This window comes from Lolium perenne, chromosome 7 (genome assembly GCF_019359855.2).
Source record: "Lolium perenne isolate Kyuss_39 chromosome 7, Kyuss_2.0, whole genome shotgun sequence".
Lineage (NCBI taxonomy): Eukaryota > Viridiplantae > Streptophyta > Magnoliopsida > Poales > Poaceae > Lolium > Lolium perenne.
The window spans coordinates 26514046-26532024 of NC_067250.2; the positions used below are offsets into that span (position 1 = coordinate 26514046).

The 17979-nt window shown below is 44.6% G+C and overlaps 2 protein-coding genes and 1 pseudogene across 3 annotated transcripts in view; 2 read left to right on the forward strand and 1 right to left on the reverse strand.

Moving 5' to 3' along the window:
* The window catches only part of LOC127318025 (sulfiredoxin, chloroplastic/mitochondrial), a 133442-nt gene extending 121201 nt beyond the window's left edge, over nucleotides 1–12241 (forward strand). Inside the window, exons 1-5 of one of the 2 annotated variants that reach the window (XM_051348638.2) lie at nucleotides 8485–8690; nucleotides 10493–10659; nucleotides 11771–11804; nucleotides 11894–11987; nucleotides 12072–12241. In XM_051348638.2, coding sequence (XP_051204598.1) covers nucleotides 8543–8690; nucleotides 10493–10659; nucleotides 11771–11804; nucleotides 11894–11987; nucleotides 12072–12087 — 459 coding nt within the window. In that variant the 5' untranslated portion in view covers nucleotides 8485–8542 and the 3' untranslated portion in view covers nucleotides 12088–12241. Of the gene's footprint in view, nucleotides 1–8484; nucleotides 8691–10492; nucleotides 10660–11770; nucleotides 11805–11893; nucleotides 11988–12071 lie in introns of those variants that run through there. The other variant, XM_071823125.1, reaches the window with a different exon arrangement.
* Nucleotides 4759–6505, reverse strand: LOC127316173 (uncharacterized). Its single transcript, XM_071823211.1, has 3 exons — nucleotides 6329–6505; nucleotides 5910–6196; nucleotides 4759–5251 (listed from the first exon to the last, which is right to left on the reverse strand). Exons 1-3 carry the CDS (start codon nucleotides 6503–6505, stop codon nucleotides 4759–4761), a joined length of 957 nt encoding a protein of 318 aa, XP_071679312.1.
* A 1715-nt stretch (nucleotides 12242–13956) lies between the features above and the next one.
* LOC127318023 (uncharacterized) lies at nucleotides 13957–17215 on the forward strand (annotated as a pseudogene).
* The last annotated feature ends 764 nt before the right edge of the window (nucleotides 17216–17979 follow it).

The window sequence follows — 17979 nt, forward strand, 5'->3', positions numbered from 1 at the left end:
GTGGGAGCCATTATGGATCTCCAGATCCCGCTATTGGTTATTGGTCGGAGAGAGTTCTCACCCATGTCCACATAGTTCACGAACCGTAGGGTGACACACTTAAGGTTTGATGTTGTAATAGTAGAACTTGAATATGGAATGGAGTTCTAAGTTTTGTTTGGAGTCTCGGATGGGATCCCGGACATCACGAGGAGTTCCGGAATGGTCCGGAGAATAAGATTCATATATAGGAAGGTTCTAGAAGGTTCTAGAAAAGTCCGGAAGAAATCACTTTGGAAGGAGGAGTCCCGAAGGGACTCCACCACCATGGCCGACCAACCCTGGGGGGTGGAGTCCCAGGTGGACTCCACCTAAGGTGGTCGGCCACCCCCTCCCAAGGAAAGGTGGGAATCCCACCTTGGGTAGGTTTCATGTCATATGGAAGGTTTTGGTTTGGGGTCTTATTCGAAGACTTGTAGACCAACTCTTGGGTGTTCCACCTATATAATGAGGGCCAAGGGGAGGGGGCCGGCCACCACAAGCCACCAAGCTGGCCGCACCCCATAGAGGCCGGCCACCCCCTCTCCCCAAACCCTAGCCGCCCCACTCCTCCCCCTCTCCCGCAACGCTTAGCGAAGCTCCGCCGGAGATCTCCATCGCCACCGCCACCACGCCGTCGTGCTGCCGGATTCAAGGAGGAGCTACTACTTCCGCTGCCCGCTGGAACGGGGAGGTGGACGTCGTCTTCATCAACACCGAACGTGTGACCGAGTACGGAGGTGCTGCCCGATCGTGGCACCGTGATCAAGATCTTCTACGCGCTTTTGCAAGCGGCAAGTGATCGTCTACCGCAGCAACAAGAGCCTCATCTTGTAGGCTTTGGAAATCTTCAAGGGTGAGTCTCGATCATCTCCTCGTTGCTCCCATCTTCTAGATTGCATCTTGGCTTGGTTTGCGTTCTCGCGGTAGGAATTTTTTTGTTTTCTATGCAACGTATCCCTACAGTCGAAGTCTTGGAGGAGAGGCGACGATGTACCGCGCGACCAAGAATCAGCGGCGGAGAATATTTCCCGTTCAACGGTGGCTAGCTCGGGAGTGTAAGGACCTTGGAGCGGCGGCGCGTGAAGGATTCCGAGAACGAGCTCGCCGACGATCAGATCTGCGAGGCGGCATTGTTGCGAGGAAGAAGAAGTGAAGGGAGCGGTGAACAAATGAGAATGACCGCACCCTCAGACTATTTATAGGCTCGGCATGGAGATGCGTGCGTTGGATCCTACGGTGGGAGCTAAGCGGTCGCACCATTGGATTTCCACCACATGTCCTAGGTCAAAAGCGGTGAAGTTGTAGCAGCGGTGACCTAACTACGCGGATCCGAATTGCCCGGGAAAGATTCACCATACCAAAAATTTCGCACGGGAAATGACGAAGTTGCGCGCAGATGGGGCGTTGATTCCGCATAGTTACCGTTATTAGACAAACAAGATAGAATGATTTCCGGTTGCTATGAAGTCGGAAATGATGCAGTTTTGGAAGGTCTTCGAGATTCTTTCTGGATCTGAACGAGGCAGAAGCTAGGCGAAGGAATGCTGAATCTTGAAGAACTTTGGGGGCTACTATTGTGGGTATATTTCATGGGTATGCCGACGACGTGGTCTAGATTCGGCAAGCCCGGGTGGCTCACAAATAGTGGTGGTGGCTTATGGCCCACCGAGCGTCCCAATTGCGATTGATAGAAGATGAAGTCCAGCCCAGGAACAGGAGCCGATCCCAACCGACCTACGCCAGGAGTCGGATCCACGAAGGCCCATGAAGTGTCTGGGTCCATGACGACAAGTGAGATGTAGGTGGATCCTTGACGTGCACGGCAATGTATTTCCGTAGTTAGGCATCTTGTTTTCCGGCTAGGACTCTCCATAGAAACCCTAGATCCTGGCGCCTTTATAAGCCGGATCCTGAGAGCCCTTAGGGCAGACAACCACAACTCATTGTAATAACGTGAAAGCGCTCAGATAATTCCAGACAAGCAGCACTAGGCCTTGCCTCCGAGCAGCGTGTTCCGAAGCTGGGTAACCGCGTACCACCGTTCCAATGGCTCTCCGCCCTATGGCCCCTACTTCTTCCCCCCTCCGTGAGGATCCCATCTCCGGGGTACCGTCGAATAGGCAACGACATGTATATTGGATCTTGGCTATTGTATATTGGATCTGGTTTTTGCTAGCTCTTCGTAGGATTTTTTTTCTATGTTGTTAATCCCATTAGGAATACACCCTCTCATGGCGGGGAGAGATGTGGAGACGTTGGTGAAGAAGGAGAGTCTACCGGAGGCGATTCCCCGAGCCACCCTCTCCAATCTTCCTCTGATGGTGGACTATTGTCTCTTTTTTTATTTGATTTTGATCTTCGCCTCTTTGTGTCGCAAAATAAAAGACCAAGAGGTATATATAGGTGGTTTTAGATCAAAACACATCCATGAGAGAAATATTGAGGCAAATCGGATGGTCGGGGGAGGAGATCCCCAATGGCACGGCTCGGCCCTGGGACGTATCTCCCGACCTGTTCATCTCTAGGTGCTCCTCTTTGGCTTGTTGGATCCATCTCAAAAATTCTGAAGCGTGTTTTTTGACCTTGCACAAAAACACTGAAATGAGGTATTTTTCCTCCTAGAGGTAAATACCAAATAAACGGGGACTTTATGGAAAATCCCTCAAATCAATGTAAAACATGTTGGCAACATCATATAACATGTAATTATCAATAAATATCATATAGATATCACCAAAGTTCATGGATACATTTTCAAGTGTCACCAAGGCTTCTCACTTCCTGCCGTTGGCGTATATACATGAATGCTTCAACGCTTCGTTGACAATCTTTTATCCCATGGTATGGAAGCCTTCGTCGTTGACCAAATTAAAAAAAAGCATGGCTCGTCATCTAGGACAGGGTTGATGATCCTAAGCTCCTCGGTTGTGAAAACTGTGGGGTTGCCCTCTTTTCTCTTTGAATCCCGAGACCAGGATAGAGCTTCTCTTCCAATGCCGTTTTTATCAGAATTCAGAATATGATTGCCAATTGGCTGGGAAGCCTCAATATTTAGTCGTGCATGTGCATGGTTTGATAACATCCAAGATTTGTGAACCTACGACACTTTTTTCCATAGTAATTGAGAAAAGGCCATGTCGTCCATCATAATTATTGACTTGTAGGAGCTCTGGAATGTGGGTAGTGCTAGGGTATTTTGCAACCATCATTCCACATTGCTAGCGGTCTTTTTTATATCATTAAGAATGAGGCCCCCCTTTGGGTTTGGTCATCACTTGTTTTTGTGTCTTGAAATGTCGGGAGAGTAGGCTTTTAGTTTTTACCAATTGCCTTGTTTGTTGTTAAACTTAAAAAACTCTTCTTCCTAATTAATACAATAAGGTAAAGTTTTTCTCTATTTCAAAAAAAAAAGAACAAGCTCATCATACAAATGTGTTACCACATGTCCATAGTCTTTCATTAGGACCTTTTTTGTAGATCTTCTACAATGGTCTCAAACTTTTTGCTATTTCCATCTCCCTCATAGTTGTCAATGAAGTTCCCATTGTTCATGAGATGAACAATGGATGGCCTAGTTTCTTCCACCTTACAGGGTTCAAGTCATCGACAACTCTTGGTTTCATGAGAGGGTTCGAAATAACACAAAAGTTACATTATGGAGATGGTTGGCTAGGTAGAAAACGAGGAGTAGGGCAAGGTTTCCTATAGTGTTTCCAGCAATCCAATCGGGATAATATATTAAATCTCTAAGGTTAATGAATATCAACCGTTGACCTCTATATATTCATATTGAGCTATATATATTGTCGTGGCGTGGAAATAACACATAATATAAAAGAAACGTTGAGCTTGGACTAAAAGAGAAATGCATAGAAATGTGTAAGATCTAAAATATCGATTAGAGTGGGTTTTTTAAATTTTACAAACAATTCTCATTAAAATGTAGCCAACAAAGACCAAGCTTCTTTTCTAATGTTCTTTTGTTTTTGTGTCATGAAGTGATGCTATATTGTAATGAATTAATAATGTATGATATATTATGACAAAATAATCAGTGCTTAGTACTAAGATAAAATGTACACTAATCTACAGTTCTTTCTTCTTCATAATTATTATGTTGTGATCCAAATTCATGTAAAAGGGAGGCTGACTTCTGACGAGCGGAATGAGGCCCGTTGCCGGGTAGGCTTGGGCCGAATACGTCGTGCCATGCATGGACGCCTGAGGGAACCCCCACCCAGTACAGATTGTCATCGCCGCCTATATATACCTCATGTAAGCTGCCGACTAGGGTTGATCAGAATATAAGATAACCAACGGTATTTGCAAACACTTCTCAATATAGTGATGTTTTGCTAGCTGGAGTCCGTGGTTTTTCTCCCTCTATGCTATAGGGGTTTTCCACATTTAATCTTGTCTCGGCTGCAATTTTCTCCTTCTGAGTTATTTGATTGTCACGTTTATAAGAATAACTGTATGTTGTGTGTTAATACAATCATAGTATATTGAGTGACGAAATAAATGCATGAAACAAAAACTATATTAAGACACCCACACAGATAGAAGGTGAAATACAATGTTTCTTATATAAAAAGATTAGATTATTGACTGGCCAACAGCAAACTTTTTCCCTAATGTCTTGAGCATATTGTGCATCTTCAGTAGAACGACCTGTCTATGCATGTGACACATGCCTTATTGTGATAACATTCCGAAATGTCCCAAACTTACGATCTACTACATCATGTTCATGCGTTGCCCAGGAGAGAGGTAAGCCGATCCTTGTTGATAGGCAGGCAGAAAGTTCCGTGTCCCATCTATTAGAGCTGCAGAAGAACCCATCATCTGCTGCTCACTCCACACGGGCTGTTGACCCACTTGTTGGTTATATATGATAGGTGGCAAGAACTGAGTGAGGCTGTTCATCATGACTGAGCTCGCCGGAGCCCCCGATCCAAAGCTTGGGTCATTGTTTAGACCGGTGAAAGCAAGCGCTTGCCTGGAGGCAGAACTGTTCTCTGCTGCCCATGGGTCGTCGTCGTGGAGCCCAACGTCATTGATGCTGAAACGCTGCCTCCCGGCCCTCCCGGACAATGCTCTCTTCTCTAGCCTCTTGAAGTACTTTTGTGCATGGCTGGACACTTGGATTGCAGTCTTTGTGGTGACGAAGTACCTGGATATGTTTTTCCAGTCACCGCGACCATAGACACGCAGCCCACGAAGAAACGACCTGAAACAACAAGGTTCAAGATAATTTGTTAAGTTAATTGTTGATTTAATTATGAAGAGATGATCTTTTTATCAAAGCAACTTACAACGATTGAAAACCAAACACTTTTATTAGGTAGATGGAGCCCATTTAAACTCCAGAAGCTTACTTTGTTAATTTCACAGTAATAGATGGTATATATCTATATGCGAAAAACTATAAGTGAAAAATATTTGATAACATTGATAACCCCAACAAAACTGCACTTTGCACATAAACAGATAACTTAGTATTTTTTATGGTAAAAATATAATTGATACGGTTATCTATCTTATCAATTAGGATCAGCGCCATGCTGAATTCATCATGGTGTTACTTTGTTGCAACATTATACCTTCCTAATATTATTAAAGTAAAAAAACATAAATTTGACAGGTCTTCAGAAAGAAAATAAATAAATGAATTCATCCATTAATTTCAAACTTTTAGGGATTACTGTTAACCAAAAATGGAAATTGGACAATGTCCATATAAACTGTGCAATACCATCACAAACTAAAGCTACCTATCTCATATAATAGATTCGCACAATATCCTTAATTATTATATATGTTCATGCAAAATATGTAATTAAAAAAATACTACTACATGACAAAGAAGAATATAGCAGTTGAAGAACCTGTGTTCGTCCGTGGTCCAAAATCTCCCTGGATGTGGGGCAGCAACTAGTTCATCATCGACAATATTATTCTCTAACACCTCCATCATGTTATCCTCTACCATCGGCAGTGCCCCCTCCATCTCCATGATCCCCGTATCCTCCAATGGAGAACCAAACATGGTACTTGCCTCCTCTTGTAAGCCAAAGTTGTACCCATCCTCCTCTTGTAAGCCAAAGTTGTACCCATCCACATGGTCACCCATGGTGCAAACCCCATGTGAACCGCCAGCACTACTCTCCCCCGACTCCCCAAAGTTACCGTTCACAAGGTCGTGAACGGTGCAAAAGTTATGTGTGGTGCCACCAGTAATAGGGCTCTCCTCCCTCCACTGCATCAAATGCATTTCCACAACAAGATCAACGTAAAGATCTGTTACCTGTTGCATGGTTTTTGAAGGGAACAATGCGTGGAGAGCATCCACGATGTCGTTGTGCTTCTTGTTCCCGTCATCATTATCATTGTAGATGAATTTTTTGCCTTCGAGCCTAGCAATGAGTGACCTTGCCTCCTCTACCTCAGAGGATGTCCACTCCTGGTTGAGTGTTGGATCCATGAGAGACTAAAGTTCGATACTACAGAACTGTGAGTAGTATGAAGCTATGAACTATGGAGAGGGGTTAGAGATTGGGGATGGAGAGAGTGGGGAGTAGGGAAGTGTACTTATAGCCTCCAATGTGACAGACCTAGTTTCACTAATGAAGTCCATACATTGATAGTTTGCCGGTCCATACAAACGAATATCTAACTATAAATAAACTAGTGTTTATGACCCTCTGAAGAATATGCCAAAACTTTTTAAGTTGACCTCGACATTTTTTTCATTTTAGTGAGAAAATATTATTTGTTTATTTGGTGATGCAAATAATTGTCGCAGACCTCCAAATATACACACGAAGACTGCTAGAGACAACACGTGCAGGCCTGTTGATGAATGTCAATCTTGCTAGAGAGAACACACACCTGGCGTACATACGTATGCATGACATGGCTCCTCATTTTAGAGTGCAAGACTGAAACCATGGTCGCCACCGCCCTCACACATATATAGCACACAGAATCGCGTCTGGTTTTGGTTGCAGGTGACAATGTATCAATGAAGTTTTGTTGTGTACGTACGTGAAAATAATTAGCATCTTTCTCTGAATAAATATGCTACATATATATGATGCGCCATTAGTGAATGTAAGCATATCTTTTCTCATGATATCGGCGACCAGAAAACCCATGTGTAGGCGTATCATACCAACTTCCATCATATGTAGATTTTTTCCAGTCAACGGTATTTCATGTTAAATCAATTAATAAATGCTCCATTCAAATGTATGTTAATGACCCACGCGAATTACAACACAAAAGCATATCTGTTCTCGTGATCTTGCACTTGCTAATATTTCACGTTGGCACTTCTGATTCTTTTTTCTTTTCTCTCTGTCCCTAGTTCCAAATAATTTCTCAAGATTTTCTTCATGATATGTACATTAATTTGGTGTGTGTGCTGCCCAGACATATAAAAACTTTCACAGAACAGTTGACAAATGAATATGGTTGTTTTGTGTGTATGACGCGGCATCTAGCTATCATATGGGACTACGTACGTGGAGACTCATGGATTCATATGTTGAGGATAGTTTTTCTTACATATTTCAAGAAAGTAGAGTGATTTTAATTTTCCCCCTTTTATGTCGATGATGGCAGCTTTTCACAAAATATTTTGCCAGCGAGGGCAGATTGTGAAATAATAAAATGGTATGAAAGGTTAAAATTAAGATTACCATTGTACTTTTTTTACCTTATCAAAATAAACAACTCGCCATCCCACCCCATGCCCCTCCTCGAACCCAACCCAAGCATGTGTATTACTCGTTCCATCATATAGTGCCACGTTGTTAACGCATGTCATGAGTTTCTTTTGTACGTAACACTTGGATGCCACATACGCATAACACCTCTCACCCATGTGGCGTAGGTTTATTCTCAAGTGGACACGTCTTAGTGGCCAACCGTCTCCCTAAATCTTTCTCCATGCATATCATATCTTTCTCCATGCATATCATATCTTTCTCTAGGCGCAACACATTAATTAGTTTATAAGTTTAAGTTTAGGCAAAAAAATATCACATATCTTTAGTGACACCACATACACCAAAGGTCAGGAGATCAATCTGATATGCTTGAGTTATTGTTCTTTGCCGTGATCGCTTGGATGCATTAAAGAGTATATCCCACCATATCTAAAGTAGATTCACAAAAATAACCAATAAATAGACACTATCGATACCATACATTTTACAGATCAAGAAGATGGCATTCAGTTTATTAGTTGTACCAATTGATAAATAGAAAAGAATAAATGACTTCAAAGATAAGAAGACAACCATTCGAAAAAAAAAATAAGAAGACACACAACGGGCATATTACAATTCTCACACAAAAAAACAATTTGTAGAGCTGTTAATGCACTTTCAGGCCCATGATTAAGAGAGGCCCATAGGCCCAAGAAAACGAGCGAGAATTCCTATGGTGCAGATCGATGCGACGCTCCGACACGGTAGCTCCAGCAGCAATATCTGTCAAAAAAAACAGAGCAGCAATGGCGTGGAGGTCGAGCTTGGATTTGGGAAAGATCGTGCCCCCCGCCGGCTTCCTCCTCCACGGCCGTGCCGCCGTTCCCAGGACCCCCTTTCTCCGGGAGAGGAGCGTGAGGGGGAGGCGCGGCCTCTCCTTCTCGTCCTCCAATGGTAAGTTTACCTTCACCTGCTCCCCCTTGGTGTTATTTCCATTGGATTCCTTGAGTGAATGGAGCTGAGTTAAATCATTGTAAGATGAGGTGTGAGGATACGAATCTTAGTACCACTGGGACATATTGTTCCCTAGTATCCGTGAAAATTAAGTTGCCTATTTCTTGTCTATTTTGGAACCAAAGCGGCTCAGTTGAATCCGGCATGATTTAATTCGAACTTCCTTCGATAATTATCTTATCTGGAAACTGAACGAAAAAATGGTGGATAATCGCATGTTAACGGTGTCTAATTGGGCAAAGTTATGATCAGTGGCGGACTTCGATAAATTCATAGGTCCGCCACTGATCATAACTTGTCGGAGACGGGGACAAGGCGACTTAACTTTGGCATTTAGGCATATCACATATAAAAAAAAGGACAAATATAGGCATCACATGGATCTTGTCGGAGACGGGGACAAGGCGGCTCGCCGCTGTGTTGCTAGCGGCGGAGGCTAAAAATACGCTTAGGGTGGGGTAGGTTCGGGTGCGATGGTGAGCTTCTTCTTAGTCTTTGATGACCGACGAGGTTGGGGTTGAGGGCATGGGTAGGTGTGGGAGGGCTCGCCGGAGATGAAGAAGGTTTAGAGGAGAGGCGGGGGTGATAGGCCGACGGAGGTTGCGGCTCAGGCGGGATAGGGAGGCAAGGCGAGCGGGTCTACCGGTGCGATGATGAAGAAAGGGAACTAAAGTGGTGCTGGTGGTATTATTCACGCCGCGACGCGAGGGGTCGGGGGCTCGATCCATGTCAATTCCCGTTGATGCGCGAGGAGCTTTGGCAATATTCGCGCGAGCAGCTCGAGCTCATGGACTGCCGGACCCATCCATGTTGACGTAGGCATGACCCAAGTACCATATGCTCGAATTAGGATAGAGTGAGTTCTTGAAAGTAGGGCAAATGTTGGGGCGGGGAATCCCAGATTAGACCACGAGCGACAACAGTACAAGCGAGGGCAGGAGGGTAGGAAACAAGAACTTTAATTGTGCCAACCTCTCCTGTGTTTTCCGCGAGGATTACAAAATTAGATCATGGTGCCCAAGTTTTATATATACTCGTCCCGTTTTTTAAATAAGTGTACTTCCACCTTTTATCCTAACTTCTAAGTCCAATACTTGAACTTTGATCAACTTTATTATAAAGAGTAGTAACATATATGACATCAAATTGTTATAATATAAACTACATGTCATGACGGAGCTAAATTTTCTAACGCTGATTTATATTATTATTATAGAAGAGAAATAATCAAAAGCTGAGCTTCCGGTACTACCCCTTCGCGTGGACCATGGCTGGTAGGATGCTACGCTGCTTGATATTCCTTATATGGCTGGTGGGATGCTTCCTCACTAATAATTCTCAAAGAAAAATTAAAAATCAACAAAGCAAGTGATGGTTACCCAACGGAACTGATCAACAGCGACTCGTGCCTTAGAAAAAAAAACAGCAACTCACGCCTGAGGCGCTCGGGGCTGAAGCCCGGGCACATGGATTCTTTGCATCGGAAGTCTGCTCCTCAACATCGACTTTTGCCTGAGACGAGCGAGGCTGAAGCCTGTGCACGTGCCCGGGCAACAGGGACGCTACGTCCGCCCGTGGTTATGATGGATCATGTTGTTGAGTGTTGCATGACAGGAGAATTTCCTTGTGCAGTATCCAGTGATCAGCTTGTAATCTTGGGCAGTCTAGTTCAGATGTTTAGTTCACTCTCTGTACTTGAACTTTCTCTGAAATAACAATGGTTCAATTTTTCAATGGTGTAGGTGCGGCTGCACGGTCCCCGTTGAGCGACTCGGAGAAGAAAGGCCCTGTGGTGATGGAGATCCCACTAGAAGATATCAGGAGGCCACTAATGCGAACTCGTGCCAATGATCCTGCCAAGGTGCAGGAGCTCATGGACAGCATCCGTGTCATCGGTCTCCAAGTACCCGTGGGCACCTTTCCCTTTAAAATTCTTTTTACCACAAGTGTTATTTAGCTGTCTGACAAAATATAGGTGTTTTTAGCTGATGTCTCATGATATTGTAGGATAAATTCTATCAAATTAGATTTTTCTTATGTGGAATTGAGTAGTTATGAATAAAGTTGTAGCGCAACTAATGAGCGATAAATCCACATCTACTGACTCCAGTGATGTCCCCGTGGGCACCTTTCCCTTTGAAACTACTTTTACCACAAGTGTTGTTTAGCTGTCTGTCAAAATATAGGTATTTTTTTTTCTCGAAAAATATAGGTGTTTTTAGCTGATGTCTCATGATATTATAGGATAAATTCTGTCAAATTAGATGTTTCTTATGTGGAATTGACTAGTTATGAATAAAGTTGTAGCGCAACTAATGAGGATCTCCAAATGGTGTAATGGTCGATTGCTTGAGATTTACATGATTTGAGTAAGACATGCATGTCTAGAATGAGATTTTCCAAACTCATATGACATCGGAAGTATGTTTGCCTAGAATAGTTACAAGGGCTCTAAAAGCTTTGTTGTGCTCCTCTTATTCAATTTTTGTTCAATGGGAGTGTTCCATCCTGGAATCAACCTTCTGTTAGCAATATTAATGGCTCTGTAAGAGCCCACATAAATGTTTAATCAACATGCCATTTAGTGTAGGGTGCTGCTAAATAAGATGCTGCTTGATACTCTTGATCATATGAAATCACTATGTAATTTGGACTAGTTATGCAAAAGAGCTTACCTTTTTTTATCTACGCAGTGTGGCCATTTTATGTGCATTTGGCATTTCCATTTTAATCCCAGCAATGTATCCATTTTATATGCATTTCACATTTCCATTTTAATCCCAGCAATGTATCCATTTTATATGCATTTAACACGTGATCCATTTGTCAACTTTTTTGTTTGCCATTTGTTTGGAGCTATCCAGGTTATGATTATTTGTTGTGATTTCAACTTTGGTAAGTATTAGTGTGCTTAATTGCCTTAAACGAACAGAAGCCAACAGCTGAATTTCATTCTGGTTTCTTAATTGCGGCATCATTTTGAAATGGTACTTACCAGGCTCAGTTTGTTGAACTTACAGATTGACGTGCTGGAGGTTGATGGAGTCTATTATGGTATTTTGTTAAGAACCCTATTTTCACTTCCCACTCAATAAGCTATGCGCATTTCCCTCTTGTTGAATATGCTCGAACATAATCTTCAGGTTTCTCTGGATGCCACCGCTACGAGGCTCACCAACGCCTAGGACTCCCAACCATCCGCTGCAAAGTCCGCCGAGGGACAAAAGAAACACTGAGGTGGACACCTCTTCCTTGAGCTTATTGGATGGTCTATTGTTGATTTGAATGGTCTGCACTTAAGCTTGAATTCTGCCCTTTCAGGCACCATATGCGATGAATCTGTGGGAAGATGAACGGGCTGCTTCTGCCAGGAAGTGCCATATGTTATGTCTAGTGCTGAAAGGGATCCCTTGCTCTCCATGTAATTATCTATACGTGTAAATGTTGGCCAATCAAATGTGTGAAATGACACTCGTTAGCTGCTTGCCCAATTAGGAACTGTTAGCATTGTGTTGGATGGAATAGTCTCGAGAACTCTGGGCCAGGGTGGAACTGAAGGTCCAGGTTGCAGTTCAGTGACTAAACGCTGAGGAAGTAATTCCATGGTTTGGACTGGAAAAACGAACTCCCTGAGGTACCCGTCCCTGTCGCCCCGCGGGCGACGGGCAGGCGGAAAGAAAACCTAGCCCAGCTGCCCCTTCACCCCCCCCCCCCCCCCTCCCCTGCCGCCACTGTCGGCGCATGCCACCGGGCAAAGCCTGTGCGGTACCATCAGCGGCGGAGCTGCCTTTCCCTGCACGCTTTGGAGGGGAGACGCGGGGCCTTCTCATCCGGCGGCGGTGTACCTAGGTTGGTGACGGTTCCAGTGGCGGCAAGTCCTCCTGGGCGACGCATCGCGCTTGATGGGAGATGTGGGGCCTTCTCATCCGACGGCGGTGTACCTAGGTTGGCGATGGTTCCTGCGGCGTTGAGTCCTCCTGGGCGACGAGTGGAGTCGAGACGGAGGCGTGGTTGCTTGGTCGCGGGGTGGCGCAAGGGCTCGGGGCGGCGCCCGCTTGGCCAGATCTAGGCCCTTCGGGCCCCATCTAGGGTCCGGCCGGGCTGAGGCCGAGCTCAGTTGTGCTACTTCCGGCGGACGGATGGGCGGCCTGAGCTGGAGGTGGCGGTGTCGGCAGCGTGTGTCCTGTAGTGCAGAGAGGGGAGCTTCACAAGCCCGCTCGGGCTCGTCTATCCCAGGAGGGCCTGGTTTTCTCCAGTCGATGCGTCCGGTCGGCTTCCGCAGGTGGCGTTGTAGGCGGTTTCCTCCTACGTGGTTGCTGACATGTTACATCTCGCTCCTGGCTGGCCCTTCTTGATCCTGCTAGCCTTGTTTCGATGGCCACGGTGAGACGGCATCGGTGTCTGCAACGCCGTGGTGGCATGGTGGTGATCGGCAAGTGTGGTGGAGAACGATGAAGCGTCCGAGACGGGGCTACGAGGGTTAGGAGAAATCCCTGTCGGTTTGGCCGACACTGACGCGGTCGCGTCCGCGGGCGCCACCCTTCCTTCGTGAAGGGTGTTGAGTGAAGCTCTCCATCCTTGTCCCTGTGCGTACCAGGGGAAACCATAGGACTCGTGCGAGTAGCAGTGTCATCGTCGTCGCATCCCTTTCCTAAAGGTGCTGCTTGGTACGCGGCGTTTCAGGGTGCTAGGAGCGTGGTGAGAATTCTCCGGAGGGCGCAACGATTGCGATATATTTTTGTCTTCGTCGATCCAATCTTGTGGACATTAGTTTCTCTTTTCTTTCTTTTGTGCCTTCTTTTAGGTGTGATTGTGGTGATGCCAAGTCGCGTGTGGTTGCTATGGTTGATATATTAATATAGTGAGACAAGAGGAAGCTTGATTAGTAGACTTGTAGGGGAGGGTCGGGGTGTGGTGCTTTTCTTCTTCTCATATTCTCAGAATCAAACTGTTTCATGTGAAATTGCTAAGAAAACAGTAGAGGCTCTCCTGGCGCCAAATTCTGAAGATACAAACGTTTTCAGAAAAAAATGCAAATAAATTTTTTTAGGGTGAAAAATGCAAATAAATGAAAGCTGTTTATGTTCCTGGGTACTTGGGCCGTAAATGGTTAGAGATATAGCCTCTATATTTGGCCCACCAGATAGCCCATTTCTTCGTCTTCTTCTCAAAGATAAAGCCACAGTCCACAGCTCCACAACACAAAGCAGCGGCTTTACGACGCGCGCACCCAACACGAAACACACAGGAGGTGACGGAGATGGAGATGGTGGCGGAGGCGGCGGAGGAGATGGGAGCGAAGGAGCGGGTTGCGGCCGTGGGACGCGACGAGGTGGAGCTGGATGTGCGTTCCGAGGTGGAGAAAGCGATAGAGGAGGGGGAGATCGGCGGAGAAGGCTCGCAAGCGGATGAGGAGGTGGAAGAGGAGGAGGCGGCGGCGGCGGCGGCGGACGAGGAGAACCGCGTGTTCGAGGTGAAGGGGGCGAGGACGATGGGCTCGGTGTGGAGCCGCTGCTCGTGGAGGGGGAGGGGCGGGAAGGGGAGAGGAGGGTTTCACCCCCGTCCTTGGTACGGCGCCGCCAAGTATCGAACCCGCTCGCCTGTTCTTGGTCCTTGGTTCGATTTAACGCGTTCCTGGATGACATGAATAACCTGCTTTCCATGCAATTTTTCCTTGCTCTGATGCTCCACCCAGGTTTTGCTCGCCTGTTCTAGACTTGTAGGTGGAGAAATGTGGGTAGCATTTCGCTGTGGTGATCCTTCGCTATTGGGGAGATTTTAGGTTATTTTTGGTTTCTTGGTAAATTTTAATGGTAGGTTAGGACTGTAGAATAGAAGAAACGCCAGGATAGGGGGATCTTTCATTCCTGTACTGAACAATTAACTCTTGTTATTCGGATCATGCATAATTGCTCACAGACCCACTGGATAAACTGTAGCACATCATTCGTTCTTCATGTAGATTTTCTTCTTCTCAATTTTCATGTCTGCTCCTTAGAACACCTGTACTAGTTTGGGAAATGGGGAAGCTCTAATACTTGATCTATGTATGTTCTACAAGGCTACTTGCATTCTTGGGCTTTGTCAGGCTCCTTCAACAGGAGGGAATGTAACATTGATATCACAGCAACCTTCTTTACCTTCCTTCTGTTTATTCTGTCACTATTGGGCCTTTAGACGGAGACCCTGATCATTGTTAATTTGATTTATTTTTGCAATAGTAAATGTGAGTCGCTGACTCATAGTTTCTTATACCCCGCTAGTGCTTCTAGAAGTTAGCAACTGCATTTTTTCTCTGAATGTATTGGGTATCTGAAGAACGAATTTTCTCTTTGTCTCTGTCTTTCGTTTTTTAAAGGAATCCGCGCCACAAGCTTGACATATTCAACATACCTGGTGTATATGGTGGTGCTATTATCCTCTGCAATCGTGTGACTAAGCTGGAGAGCTTCAAGCAGAAGCTTTTTTCCCTTCCTGGATATGCTACATCATTTATAAGGAAGATCAGAGCTGGTATGCTTCTCTTTGTGTTTGAGCGTGAGGAGAGGAAGCTTTGTGGCGTGTTTGAAGCAACTTCAGATGGAGCACTGAACATTCTTCCTAATGCATTCCATTCATCAAAGAAGTCCAGACCAGCCCAGGTAAGTATGCTGTTGGTACTGGTCTGTTATGTTCTCAGTCCACATTGTCAGGTTATGTTCTCTGTTAGGTTCAAATTCATTGCCCCATGGTTACCTACCTATTAATCATGTTAGCAATTTCGTTGTCTTGTTTGTTGCTCCTTTTCTAAATCACGTGGAATAATGCTGATGCATGTTCTTTTATTTTCCACCTTCATGAAATCAGGTTCGTTTCAGAAGAGTTTGGTTCTGTAAGCCCCTGACGGAAGCTGAATTCTCTGATGACATCAAAGGACTTCAACCTGAAATGTCTTTCTTTGGTATATCATACCAGCAGGTTTGCGATCTCAACCCCAAATTTTTTCTTTGGTATTATCATACCAGCAGGTTTGCTATTTCATATTTGTGATCCAACTTATTTAGCGCCTTTACTCTTTAGAACTTCGCTTGCTGCTGATCAGGTGTTTTTCTTAGTATAGGTTTTAAATCTTGTGAACCTGTTTTCTTCAAAGAGGATCAGCCTGGAGCCTTACCAGAAACCAAAATCAAGAGTTATATGGGATTACAATGTCTCTCTCACTCTTGCTGGACTAGGGTTCAGTTTGCACAAAGGCAACAATGCCTTCCCTAGACGTCCGTCTTCTATGCTATGCAATAACAGAATCTCAGTGCCGCACAGTTCCTTCATGTATGCCAAACATAATGCCAACCATGCTGCTTATAACTATGGATCTTCTTTGCACCCTCCTCGCATTAAGTCTGTGATCTTCAAAGCACCAGATATCAAAGAACAAGGCTTAGAGCCAGATGCTGATTTTATACCACTTGATCTAGATGATTGTAAGTCTGACAGTGATACAGTCCCGTCAGATGTACTGGGACCTGTAGGCTTGTATTCAGCATTAGCAGGAGGGAGCATCAGCTATGAAGATCAAGACCCTGAACCTTTCAGTGGCAAACACAATGAAGATGGCTGGTATCCTGCACCTGTGCTGAACCAAAGCTTCATTTCTCTAAGTGAAACAAGTGAGAACAGTGCTATTGCTCATTTCATGAAAGAGAGGCAGTCAAGTATGCTGGGCAGGGGCTGCAAACGCAGGGCAACCATCCAGTTTGATGGGCACTCACATCTGCCATCCTCAAGGAGTTGCACCATAGGGGAGAAGGTACCATTTAGCTTTGAGGGTGACAAAATTCCGGTCACCTCCGATAAAGCATTAAATAGGCCCGCACTTGCTGAACTAAAACAGAACAGAGAAGCAGTTACCAAAGAAAGAAAGCGGGAAGTTGGTTATTTGGTTCAGGACACTCAGGGCAGGAGTGGAGATGATGATTCAGAAAAGAGCAAGCTGGTGAGACCATCCTTCACAGAAAGAGTTGCTAATCTGTGTGTCCAGAGCGCAATGGCCACTCACCGCTGATGCAGTCGAGCAAGCTGACCTGCACACTTCTGGCCGATGAGTAATGCAGATGAATTCACAGAGGAGTGCTTCTAACTCAACGTTGAACATGTAGTTTTTTGCTAAAAAAACGTTGAACAGGTAGTTAAGTTATTTCACTAGGTGATGATTACAGTGTCCAACACTTTCCCTTGAAGACGGAGTTCTAGAGGAAACTTTTTGAGCAGTAGTTCTCAGGATGGCACCAGAGTTATGATTTTGGCCTATGTTTGTCGGACCACTGTATATATGGCTTATCAGTTACCTCTGTTTTTTCTCTTCTAGTTAAACAAAATTCAGAGATGAGTGGTGTTTACACTCTGTAAAAAGACTTGGTCGGTCTTGTACTCTTTTGTCTAGCATTTCGTCGGCAGTCTGCTAATTACATGGTATCTTTTGCTTGCAAGTTGTTTTTCTGGGAAGAAAATTTCAGTTGGAAGTTGTATGGTTTACATGGTATCTTTTGTTATTTGTCGTTCAGATAGGAATCTCTTATTGCAGTTGATATGCATATTATTGCTACTAGTAGATGCATATGCTTAATTGTACTTCCATCCTGAGATAACCTGCTGCGAGATTCTATCATAGTGGTTGAGAATGGTTTCTAACCGTGATATATATATTTACTTATTACATAAATTTCTGGGAAATAATAGATAGCACTGTAGAAACAAGAATTCCTAAAATTGGGAAATCAGAAGTATCTGTTGAATTATCAAGTCTTTCCATCCGGTTGAAGCAATTCACCAACCATTTTTAGAGAGCAAAGCGGAGTCAGCCACCATGTCTCCTGAGTTTTGTGGTCATTGAATACCATGCTAAAATAAGTTATAACCTATTGTGGAAAAATAGCTAACCAAATGGTAAATTTGTCACAATGTCAAGCACTACCATTATTGGCGAAATGGGTTGATCCCCAACTAGCATTGCGTGCTTTCTGTGTATGTCTACCTGTCACTTCCCCAATGGATCACTTGTATTGAGCAAGGCAGGGAAATAATATGTGATTATTGAGGATTGTTTATGCAAGCTAGATAGATTTTTACGGAAGTTTCGTAGGACTTTCGTTCTAACCTTCCCCAGTTTCAAAAACAAATAAATTATAAGGAGTGCTCAAAGCAGAGCAGAGTTGCTGCTAAAAGAAGAGCAGAGTTGCTCTAAAACGGGAGG